Here is a 12,559-nt window from a genome sequence, read left to right on the forward strand (position 1 = left end):
CATACGTTTCTATTGCTGATAGTAAAAGCCACAGGAAATTAAGTAACGGCAGAAGATATGGTGGTCCCCGTTGTTTTGTAATGTTGGGATGCTTTTTTGTGTATATTTCAAATACTTCTGATGCTTCTACTTTCTTTTGTAGACATAAGTACCTGAAAGTGAGGGAGGAAAAATATGGTAAAGAGAAATACTCAATGAACCAACATTACAAAAAGACTTAATTTTCTACACTTGATATAAATGTTAGAAATATAATATAAATCAAAAAATATACTTTAAAGTCAATTAGACAAGTACACTGGCTTCAAAGTCATCGACAAACAAGTAATGTATAAATGATTACAGAAGGTCCTCAACTCACAAACATTCGGAGATACAAACACCAATCTAACTGAAAATAACAAAGATAAGATAAAGAAATACTGTAATAATACAATACTGTATTATACTATTTAATACAGTAAGCAAAATAACAATTGTAATAACCTGATATCCATTTCATATGACATCCAACATTTGGTGACTTTTGTAGCAAGAAATCATAGGCATTGCATTCAGGTTAGGCCTACCCTAGACCGAAATTTAATAAAATTTTACTTACAAACAGCTTCTTGGAACCAATCAAGCCTGTAAGCTGAGGACCTTCTGTATTGTAGATACAGTAAATATCACTGATCAATACATATCCATTGGTTAAATGAACAAAATACTACCACATGAAAAAATATAATTAACTGCAGAATGAAGAATTGAAATATTCTTCCTACCTAATACAAGGGTGCATCTATTCACAATATATATACATGTGCCATGACTTAAACCAATACTCAAACCTGTAGCAAAGTCAAAAGTAATCATGACATGCAAGGAGGAAGAGCCCGACCCCCCAAATTTTAACAAGTGTATTTTGGCAACAGAAAAGGGAATTCATATTTTCTGTAAGTTCCTACAATGTATAAAAATCTCTTATTCATTTACAGTATACAGACACTATTTAGGTGGGAGACAATCTGAAGCCCTTCAGTTTCCTACTCTAACAGACAGTAAGTTAGTAAAGTTAGTAATAAAAACATCACATATTTTAAGTAATTTGTATTTTTCCTAACAGTACTTACCTCGAACTACTTTCTTAGGAGTATCTGGGATCTTCTCCTTAACTGACCAAGAATTTTGCGTAGTTCCCCCTCTCTCCATTACCTTGTCGGGGCGCTCCATGGCGGAAGGATACTCGCCCCGAGGTGACCCGAGGTCAGCGTGCGAGGGTGCACTGCTAGGTCTGAGCCATCAGTAAGCATATGTTTAAGTATTACTCGAACTCCTGTAAGATACTCGGGGCAGGATGGGCGGGCAATAACCAGAAAGTAGTTCGAGGTAAGTACTGTTAGGAAAAATACAAATTACTTAAAATTTGTGATTTGTTCCAACACGGAGTACTTACCTCGAACTACTTTCTTAGGAGACTTATACTTTGGGAGGAGGGAGTGGCTTACAGGCCGGAATATCCCCTAACATCCTGGGGCACGGGACCTAGATAGGAGGCTAGGTCTAGACGACCCAGTGGAAGGTAGGAGAGTCGGGAAAAGCACGCAAAAGTCTACCTTATGTACAACTCGCCCTTATGTATAATCCGGACAGGGTTTTCCACAGCATCTATATCTCACATGGAAGGAGGATAGGAAAGGGGAAAAAAGGGGTAGCGAGGGAAGAGGGAGTAAGGAGGAACTTGTGTCACTTGCTATTACTTCCCGTGGGCTACCCGGGGCCTTAAACCACTAAACCTGTTGCATGGCGGAAATTACTGGCCCAATGGAGAAGGCGTCCAGGGATTTTCTCGCAGTCTTTCAGGTAATGGGCCGTAAAGGTGGATTGTCTGGTCCAAGTACCTGCTCGCATGATTTGGCCCACTGCCATATTGGTGTCAAAGGCTAAGGAAGTGCTAAAACCCCTAATATCATAGGGTTGCGGGGTCCCCGGGACCGCGGATCCATCCCTGTCGTAAGACCTCTTGATAACTTGCCTCAGCCAGAAAGAGATCGTGCTCTTAGACACTGCTTTCTTGACTGGGCCTGAAGAGACAAGCAAACTTTTGATGGCTGGTCTGAGTTTGGCTGTCCTACTGAGGTATTTCCTGATTGTTCTCACTGGGCACAAAAGCAGGTCTTCCGGGTTATCAGAGTGAGGAATCGCTGGAATTGAGAACTCTTCGAACCTAAAATCCGCAACTGCTGGGTCTTGGGTCTTGGCCACGAACTCGGATAAGAACTTAAATGATAGTTCCTTCCACCCTTTCGAGTGCGAGACTTTGAAGGACAAGCCGTGGAGCTCACTCACCCGCTTGGCTGAGGCTAGGGCTAGTAAGAACACTGCCTTGAGGGTGAGATCCTTATCTAGAATGTCCTTAAGGGGTTCAAAGGGAGGCCTCGAAAGAGCCTTGAGTACCTTGGCCACGTCCCACTGCGGAACCCTAGAGGCGCAAGACTGCTCGAAACTCCTGATGAGCATGGAGATGTGTCGAGACGCCCCTAGGTTGATGCCTCGAGTTGGAAAACCTGCCCCAGTACCGCACGGACTCCTTTGATGGCTGAATGGGGAGACCCAGGTCGTCCCTCAAGTGAACCAGGAAGTCTGCAATTCTGTGGACTGAAGCGTCTAAGAGCCGCAGATTCTGTGTGGCACACCACTTCACGAATGTGGTCCACTACACACGAGGACTTTCAGAGATACCCCGACATTCTGGAAGCTGTCTTCTCCGAGAATCCTTCTCTCCTTAGCAGGCGCCTGATAACCTCCACACGTGTAGCCTCAGGCACTGGGGGTTTACGTGCAGCCTTCGGAAGTGTGGTTGACGTAACAGATCTTCTCTTGCTGGAAGGGGCCATGGAGGGAGTGTGGCCAGGTCCTGCAGATCTGCGAACCACTCCCTCTCCGGCCACCAGGGCGCTACCAAAGTCATCTTTGTAGCCCTTGACTGCCTGAGTCTGTCGAGTACCTACCTGAGGATCCCGAAGGGAGGGAAGGCGTACACATCGAGACCGTCCCACGAGTGCTGGAAGGCGTCCTTGAACGCTACTGTCGGGTCTGGCACCGGAGAACAGAACACGGGTAACTGCGCATTGAGCCTCGTGGCGAACAGGTCTATCACCGGTGAGCCCCACAACTGGAGAATCTCCCGTGCCACCTGTGGGTGCAGAGACCATTCCAAACCTACTACTTGCCCTGTCCTGCTGAGGCCGTCGGCCAGAACGTTCCTCTTCCCCGGAATGAACCTGGCTGTAAGCAGGATGTGGTTCTTTTCAGCCCATTCCAGGATTTGAGCTGTGAGGGTGCACAGTTCTCTTGATCTTAGGCCTCCTTGCTTCTTTATGTATGCCACTACTGTGGCGTTGTCGCACATGAGGGCTACCGAGTTTCCCCGAAGAAGATGGGCGAACGTCGCGAGGGCCTTTTGCACTGCCATGAGTTCGAGCAGGTTTATATGCAGGGTCTTTTCCTCTAGGGACCACTTTCCCTCTGCTGTATGAGTAGATGGGCTCGCCATCCCTCCTTTGATGCGTCCGTGAAGAGCAGCATCTCCGAAGGAATAGACGCGAACAGTATCCCTTTCAGTGTGTTCTTCATGTCGGACCACCAGAGGAGCATGTTCTTGGAGGAAAGGGTCATCCTGACTACATTTTGCGGGGACTCCCCCGGCGACCAGAGGTCCTTCAGATTCCACTGGACTGACCTCAGCTTGAGTCTCCCTTGAGGAACCAACTTCTCCAATGAGACCAGGTGTCCCACGAGTCTGTCAATCCTTGGCTCTCATTGGAGTATCTGCTAGAAATGGGCGAATCACTTGGACTAGGTTGTTCAGCCTCTCCTGGGAGGGAAACGCCTTCGCCAACTGGGAGTCCAGGACCATCCCTAGGTACGTCATCTTGGTGGTGGGGACTAACTGGGACTTTTCCAGGTTGATGGTAATCCCTAGGTCCCTGCAGAACTGTAGAAGTTTTGTGCCCTCCTCTTTTAAGTCTGCCTCTGAGGCTGAAGGCAGCAACCAGTCGTCGAGGTATCTGATCAGCCCAATGCCCTGTTTGTGTGCCCAGACTGATACCAGGGTGAACACCCTCGTGAAAACCTGAGGTTCTGTTGACAGGCCGAAGCAGAGGGTCTTGAACTGCAGGGATTGGGATCCCCATTTTACTCTGAGGAACTTCCTGCTGGAGGGGTGTACGGGGATTTGAAAGTAAGCATCCTTGAGATCTAGAGACATCATGAAATCCCCTTCTCTCAAGGTTGCAAGCACCGACTTCGGCGTGTCCATATTGAAGGAGGTCTTCTTGACAAACTTGTTCAGGGCCGAGAGGTCGATGACTGGCCTCCAGCCTCCCGTAGCTTTCTCCACCAGGAATAGCCTGCTGTAGAATCCTGGGGATGATTTCTGGACAGGTTGTAGAGCTCCCTTGCTCAACATGGCTGCCACTTCCCCCTGCAGGGCTGCTCTCTTCTCGGGGTCCTTGGGTGCCAGCCATTCTGCCCAATGTTCGGGGATCAGAGGGGGCGGTTCCGACAGGAAGGGAATTCTGTATCCCTCTCTGAGAACTGTCACAGTCCAGGGGTCCGCACCGTTGTCTCACCATGCTTGCCAATAATGTTTGAGGCATCCCCCCACCTGAGGCGTGGGAAGGTGTAGGGGGCCTCTCTCCCTATCTCCTTCTGGGGAGACGGTTGGAACGGCCTCTCCTTGAGCCAGAATATTTCGGCCTAAAGGAGGCCTGGGCTGGGGCACTGCCCCTGCAGGAGGGCCGTGGGGATTGGTACCCGGAAGGGGAGGAGGCCTCCTGTCTAGCCAGAGGCGTAGGCGGGTAGGCCCCATCCGCTGATGGCCTCCTGTGGGAAGGACGTCTTGTCGTCGGCTGCCTGGGCTCGGACGAATTTTTCAACTTACCCACTCTCTCCAAAGTCTCAGCCATCGCCTGAAGGGGGAACACGGTCTCGCCCCACACCAGTGCATTTCTCAAGAATTTAGCTTCCCGCTTGGGGAGTCTACGGGGCAGTCTGTTAAGTACTGTGTCCCTCCTCCTCAGAACCTAGTTTGCCTTCTGGGTCAGGGACTGAAAGGTGAGGAACTTCATTGCCTCCCCCCCCCCGAACAGATAAGTTCTTGCAGCAGGGCCTGGTTCTCTGGGACCGACAGGTCGTGCGCTAGTTAGAACCCTGCTAGGGTGCACGCCCACCAGTCCAACCATGAGGTCATGTTGACGATGTCCTGGAAGGCCTCCATCATGGCGGCCTCCGCTTGTGAGAAAACCACTGGGGCAGTAAGGCTCCTCTCATCCGTGTTGCCCTGGTTCAAGGTTGCGACGGCTTCTTACAGCGTGCGGGGCCCTGGGTGACGACCGTCTGGCACATAAAATTTCTTCTGGGTCCTCAGTCCAGGCAGGAGCTTGAAGGACCCTTGGGCTCTTAGGGAGTTCTTAGGCCCCGCAACAAACCGATCGACGTGCTCCATGACCAGGGCAACATCGGGCGCTAAGGGTAGGGTCAAGGATGGTTTCTGCTGTACAGGATTGTCAACCATCCTGCCCAAACTTGAAAGCCAAGCCTGCTACGATGAAGGCTGTGGTTCATCCAGTCTGTGGTGGTGCCGTATTAGGGCCAGAACCTTCCTGTAAGAGGACACCTCGTCTGGGGAACACTCGCTGGTGTCTAGTGACTCTTCCACCACCTGCACCTCCGTGTCGCTAGCATCCTCGAACACAGAGGGATCCGTGGGAGTGGAGGTATCCCTTCCCTCTTGTCGGGTTGATGGAGCGGCTGTCTCCGTAACGGTTGGAGCCGCCGGGGCGGGGGTAGCCGTCATGGGTCTACCCCCTCCCGGGGAAATCCGTAGGGAACTACTTGACAGTAGTGGCAGCGGCAGTTTCCGTGACTTGGACAGAGCCGGTGCGACAAAGCGGCTGGGAGCCGAGCTGCTGAGTTTCATCCGCGGTTGTCCCCGTAGGACGGATGGAGCCGATGATTTGCCGGGCAAGGGCAAGGGAAAGTGTGCCAATGGCTGCACCTGACGGGCGGGCGGAGCCGAAGAGACACTGGGCAAAGTAGCGGAAGCGGCCACCGAGGCAGGCACTGGAGCGGCAGCCGCCCTGCTCGACCCGCAAGGGGGAAAAGCCACTCTGACAAACTTCCTCATGAGAGAACTCTTCTTCTTGCTCCTTCTCCTCGTGGATTTCGCCTTCTTCCTCGAGGGCCTTGCGTAGGAGCTCGCCTTCCTTCTTCTGGATCTCTTCCTCTTCTTCCTAGTGTCCCGGTCGCTGGAGTCCTTCGACGAGGAAGAGCTGTAGGACGAGGAGCTGTCCGAGGAGGAAGACGAGGAGGAGGAGCTGTCGGAGTCCTCCGTTTCTTCCACTACCCTTCTCGGGGCCCTCGGCCTAGATACCGGGGTAACGGGCTGCATAAAGTCCGACGGAAGCGTTGCAGAGGGCGCCAGGGGTGTGCGAAGTGTGGCCCGAGAGGCAAACCAGCCCTCAAACTCCTCTTCTTGTCGCATGGGAGACCTGAAGGGCGTCCTCGGCGCTGTCCAAACAATGGAGTTAGGGTCCGATGAACACGTGGCCCTCCTTTCTTTGTCACGGCCGCCCCCGGAACCCGCTGTACCTGTAAAGCACTGCCACGATGTGGGGGGGGGGGTAGGAGCTGTTTCAGGCCTCCCCCACACCGGGTCTTCACTGGAGACGGGTCTTGCGGGCACCAGGACCTCGTCCACGGCACACACTTCCGCCACACTAGCAGACCCCCCACTCATCTGCGTAGGCCCCACACAGACAGAATCCCCGATATCAGACTCATGGGGAACGGCAATGGGCCGTTTCCCCGCAACAGACTTACCTCGTCCCCTACTCTGGGTAGGGGAAGGTGAAGGAGAACCTCTCTCCGAGGGGGCTGAGGGCGACGTCAATGGCGAGGTGAGGCCCACCTTCTTGGGAGACCGTTTGGGTGCCGCCTTCTTTTTAGTGGCAAACAAGGTCCACTGTAGCTCCGGGCAGGACTCGCACTCCGGACACATGGAGGCAGGGGAGCACTTATTACCCCTACACGAGGCGCACAGCATGTGCGGGTCGACATCAGTCCTGCACAGCCAGGCCCCGCAAGACTTACCAGCTTTGGGCCCGGGACAACGACGCTGAGATTCCATAATTAAGAAAAACCGAACACGCAAGCAACACAAGTACACAAAGAAAGGATAAGGAACACAAAGGGAACACGTGGTGAACAAGGGATGGGGAAAACAAAGGAACACGTGGTACACAAGGCGGATCGGACGGGATAAGCGAGAGAGAGCGGCGAGATGATATCTACGCCGCGACCAGACGCTTACTGAAGACTCAGACCTAGCAGCGCACCCTCGCGCGCTGACCACAAGTCACCTCGGGGCGAGTATCCTTCCGCCCCGGAGAGCCCCGACAAGGTAACGGAGAAAGGGGGAACTACACAAAATTCTTGGTCGGTTAAGGAGATCCCAGATACTCCTAAGAAAGTAGTTCGAGGTAAGTACTCCGTGTTGGAACAAAGTATCTTTAAATAGCCATAAAGACCCTCGATATTGTAAGGAACCTCTACAGACTTGTAAAAAATGACAAATTCGTAGGTAATTTGTATTTTTCCTAACTATACAAACCTTAGCTATTTACATGGGGTAATTACTTCGGCGTAGCTGAACGACGAGCCATAAAAGTTTTAACGAGGGTTTCCTACCCCTCCGCTAGTTAGCAGGGGGTAGGGAGGGGTGGCTAGCTACCCCTCCCCCTCACACACACCGGAGAATACTCCACTTTATTTAGAGGTAGAACTTATCTTGGGGGACAGGGCTGGCGGGCACATAACTGTAAATAGCTAAGGTTTGTATAGTTAGGAAAAATACAAATTACCTACGAATTTGTCATTTGTTCCGTAACTGAAATACAAACCACGCTATTTACATGGGGTGACTTAACCCTTAGGAAGGGTGGTAAGTCCCGGCCATACTGGCTTTGGCTTGCCCGGGGATTCCATATTCGAGCGATCAAGTACTCTGACAATAGGGAATACCTGCTCCTCGCTGGCGGTTGTGAAACTGCCGCGGCCTACGTAAGGTGTGCGCGAAGGTGAAAAGTGACTTGTCCCAGGCAGTTGCCCTGGAGTCCCTCAGAAGGAAATCCAGGCTAGGACTCTCCCAATACCACCTCGTCAGGGTATGGGGACATGACAGTATTACACCTAATACTAGGAACACAAGGAAGCATGGTCTACCTGCAGTGGTTTGAGGTCAGCTGTGCAGAGAACCCAGGATACTGCTTTCTCCGTGGGAGGAGAGGATGAAGAAAAGAATAAGGGCCAGACAGATCTTTTCATTCATGCAGACTAACACCAGGTAACAATGCCATCAACCTTCTGCTACTTGTCCATCAAGGAGCCTGAGGTTTAGACCAGCTGTTGTGAAGCCACCACAAGGCCGATAGAAACGTATCGAGCCTCCTGTGGGTCATGCCTTGCAGGTAAGGGGCTGAGAAGAAGGTCTGATGCTTCAACATCCCCACTGTAGGAACTGCGTCACTGAAAGATGCTCCATTAGTACAGCGGCATAGCAGACCAATTGTTCAAATTGGTCTAAAAGCACCAAAATTGGCACACATGTAGATTAATATATTCTAAACATTTTTGGATATGGAGGCATTCAAGATTAGCCCTTAGGAAGATATGGCGGCCATTGTTCAAAATGGCCGCCATTTAACATTAGCGTCATTACATAGACTTCATTATGTGTCGTTAGTTTGGTGCTAGATGGGCCAAAATTCCCTTTTTTTACATCAGAATTAACATCAATAAATGTTTAACAGATATTTAGATGAATCTTCTCAAAAATGGCCCCCAAACTGGCCGCCATTTTGTGGAAAAAGTGGACATTTGATGAAGATTTCAATACTCAATGACATAATACCTCTAATAACCAGTACCTGATTTCAGGAACACACTTTAATTGCTCAAGTTGCTTTTTTATTTCAAATTGCTGGCAAAATTGCTAGTCAAAATAATACACAGAGTACGGGAAGTTTACAGTATGGTCAGATTGTAGTTATATAGTCGACCAAAAGCCCAGTCTCTAGGCACAGTACTTGTGTAATCCTGCAGTACATACATGTAATACAATAACGTAGATTTTGCCACACTATGTTAATTATGATTCCGAACTTTTCAAATCTGGTCACCAGAATTATGAATGTCTACAGATCATAATGTTGGTTAGCAAGTTTTCTGTCCCAATCTACTGGCATTCGCCTTCACAGAAACATAGACCAGTGCATTGCAGTGAAGCGTTCTTGCACTTGCAGCGGTTTTTGCAGCCTTTCTTGCATCCGCAAGACACCAGCTCATAGCAGGCCTTGGATGCCTCAGGGAGTGTGGTCCAGAGTGGTGTGTAGAGCCCATCATCACTCCGATGCCAGCCCCAGTCTGTTGGTGGAGGGAGCACGGGCGTTGGTACCAATGCCTGGCCCCAGACATGACCACCCTGAAGGGCAGATCTCTTCACATGCTGCTCCAGAGCAGCGTAGGTTGGCGGGATGTTCTGAACAGAGTTCGTCTTTGCAAAGAGCTGCTTTCTCGCCTTGTTGACGTCCTTGCATTTGCTTGTGCGGTCATACAGGAGTATGACAAACCTCTCGATGACATGCATTGTATCCTCTTGGATGCTTGTGGGTGCATTTGCCAGACTCAGCAGGGCATCAGTGAGTTCTGGCAGCGTGTTCCATGTTGCCCAGGCAGATTTCTTCCCATGTCCGACGAAGGCTGACACAGTATCACACCCTGTGATGGCATGAAACATTGGAAGAGCACATGCCTTCTCTGGACCAAGGGAGGAAGCTATTTCATGGGCTACAATGTAGCGGTAGTTCTTGCCTGTCCCAAAGGCTACCCAGAGTTCGTCTCCAGCTGGTAGTTTCTGGACTACCATCACTGCTAGGACCACGACGTCACTGTCTACTGTTCGAACCTGTATCTGGTGGTGACCATGTTGTGCAGCATGTGCTACATGTAGCATCATGCGGGTGTCTGCCTCTTCTTGGTTGCATGGTGCGAGTGAGTTGACATCCTCTTGCTGTGGAACACAGATCACCTGCTCCCCATCAGTGACGACCAGTTCCTTGCCTTCTTCTTGAAAGGACTCTGCAAGCATGGTGGAGAGGTAGCTGAAGAGCTCCACTTTGTTGCTATCAACTCGCAGGAAACTTTGCCAATTTCCTGGTATGACTGCTGAGTCGACAACACGCCGACGTACTCCCTTTCCACGCTGTTCTCTGGTTGATGCCTTCAGGGAATCTGCTCTGTAGCTGTCCCACACAAGGTCAAGACGTGATACATGTTGGAAACGTTGTACAACGTATGGGATGAACACTTGCTGTGCATATTCCTCGAACGTGTTGGCAGTACCCGGCTTCAACATCTGTACGATTACTGCTCCATCGAGGACAACAGCAGTGACAGTAGGAGCTTCAAACTGAGGCTCAGCATGGCCTTCAAGGCACACCAGTAAGTCACTCTTGCTCCCTAGGTACAGTCTCCCTCCGTCAGATAAAGCTGGAGGGCATTGCTGATTTTCATGCCTGAAGAACTCTTCTAGATTCCCATCACGGGTCTGGCAGCCGATATATAATCGTGCGAAGAGCGCAACATCATTCTTCAGAGATTTGACCTGTTCTTTTCCTTTGGGTATATTGGGTCCTCTCTTGGTCGCAAACAGTGGTAGCTTGTTCCGGTGGATTGCCACCTCAATGGACTTGGTTCTGTCCACGATGCATTCCTTTGAGAATGCTTCAAACTGGTCTTGGCCAATCTGCTTGGCGTTACGGACTGTTTCTATGACTGCAGGGTCTGCGATCTCCTTTGTGTCGAGCACCAGCAAGTCCTGACTGTCCTCCTCGAAAGGGTTGCCCAGCTCTTCAATGACGGCCACGAGTGAGCGCACATCTCTGGCAAAAGTGTTCTGCACACTTGGTGTTATTGTATTTGAGCATACATGTTTTATGCCACTTGGCCTGGTGGGCAACCATTGTCGCCTCAACACCTTGTCCTTCATCTAGTCTCTGTAACTGAACAGTTCTTGGCAGTTCTCCGAGTTCATCAAATTTGACCAAGTTTGCAGCCATTGTCGTGTATCCACTCCCAGGGTCTCGGCGTTTAGACAGTACTGGGCAGACAAGTGACTCTGTTGTCTCCTCTTGACATACAAGACACAGCTTCCAGTTTGTCTCAGGAGGTGTTGTGGGAGTACGTTGCTCAAAAGTATCGACCAGTTGGAACTTCTTTGCCATGGCTGCAGTCTGGAACAACGCGTCTCTGATGTCAGGTGGTGCTGCTGCTGCCTCACCTGCAAAGACACAAAACACCACCATGTTACCACAAGTTACTACTACAAGCACCATGACTATCAACACTATACTATTACTGCAGCCGCCGTCACTGCCACCAACGCTGCCGCTGCAAAGTAAAATTCATTTTCTTGTGAAATGGTAGCCAAATTATTTGGTAAGCACAGAAGTATGTGTAATTGTACAATACTTATCACCTCTAGCACACTTATCACCTTTAGCATCCACAAAAAGACAAATTATGGTACATATTCAATGACGCTAACGGTAAATAGCGGCCATTTTGAAAAATGGCCGCCAAATGTGCTACGGGGAGAATCTTGAATGCCTCCATATCCAAAATTGTTCAGAATGTATTAATCCACATGTGTGCCAATTTTGGTGCTTTTAGAACAATTTGAACAATTGGTTTCATATTTCTTACTATGCCGCTGGGCTACATGAAGGGCAGGGACGTATCTAAGCCCCTGACATCATGGGCTCTAGGGCGATGCGACGGAGAAGGGTCAGGATTCAAGGCAGGGTGTAGCACCCTGCGAATCCGGGCCGAGATGGTACTCCTGGAGACCCCTCTCCTCGTTACCCAGGATCCACGAACGAGACTTGAGCCTGGAGACGAACTGCAGCTGTTCTCTGAAGACGCCAGCTCGGACCCCCTACCGGCAAGGTAGGAGATGGTCTGAGTCATCTGCTACAGGACGGAGACTCGAACCCTAGAAGGAGTCGAATAGCGAGTCCGGCACTCGCGGATTCTGAGTCTCGGCAACAAACCTCAGGGACGAACCTGAATGTTGCCTCCCCCTAACCCCCTGAATGGACGATTAAGATAGGCTAGCAGGGACACTGTCTACCCAGAAAGGTGGTGGTCTGGGGACTTACGTAGTGGTTCGTCAGGGGGTCTCTTTAGAGACTCGAGGACTCGAACCACGTCCCAAGGAGGAGGTCTCACCTTCAACTGAGGGCAGGAGAGGACAAGGCTTCGCATGCGAAGGAAGAGTTCCAGCGGGGGAGAAATGTTTGTCCCTAGAGCCAGGAGGCAAGACTTAAGGCTGAGGGATAGCCTTTCACAGTCGAAACTGAAAGGCACATTTATCCCGCAATCCCACTAGGGGCTCCGCTATTGCTGGGAGCGGCATCGTGTGGAGGGATGCCCTCTACCCGACACCGGCCACAGA

The 12,559-nt window shown here is 50.5% G+C and overlaps 1 protein-coding gene across 2 annotated transcripts in view; it reads right to left on the minus strand.

The window, feature by feature from the left end:
* LOC137631246 (Golgi to ER traffic protein 4 homolog) overlaps positions 1-12,559 on the minus strand; it is a 445,029-nt gene that overhangs the window by 25,663 nt on the left and 406,807 nt on the right. For both annotated transcript variants that reach the window (XR_011041887.1, XM_068363031.1), the window contains exon 6: positions 6-152. Coding sequence is in view for 1 of the 2 variants with exons in the window: in XM_068363031.1 (XP_068219132.1) it covers positions 6-152 (147 nt within the window). In the remaining variant the exon portion in view is untranslated. The remainder of the gene's footprint in view (positions 1-5; positions 153-12,559) is intronic.

This window comes from Palaemon carinicauda, chromosome 39, assembly GCF_036898095.1.
Source record: "Palaemon carinicauda isolate YSFRI2023 chromosome 39, ASM3689809v2, whole genome shotgun sequence".
Classification (NCBI taxonomy): Eukaryota; Metazoa; Arthropoda; class Malacostraca; order Decapoda; family Palaemonidae; genus Palaemon; species Palaemon carinicauda.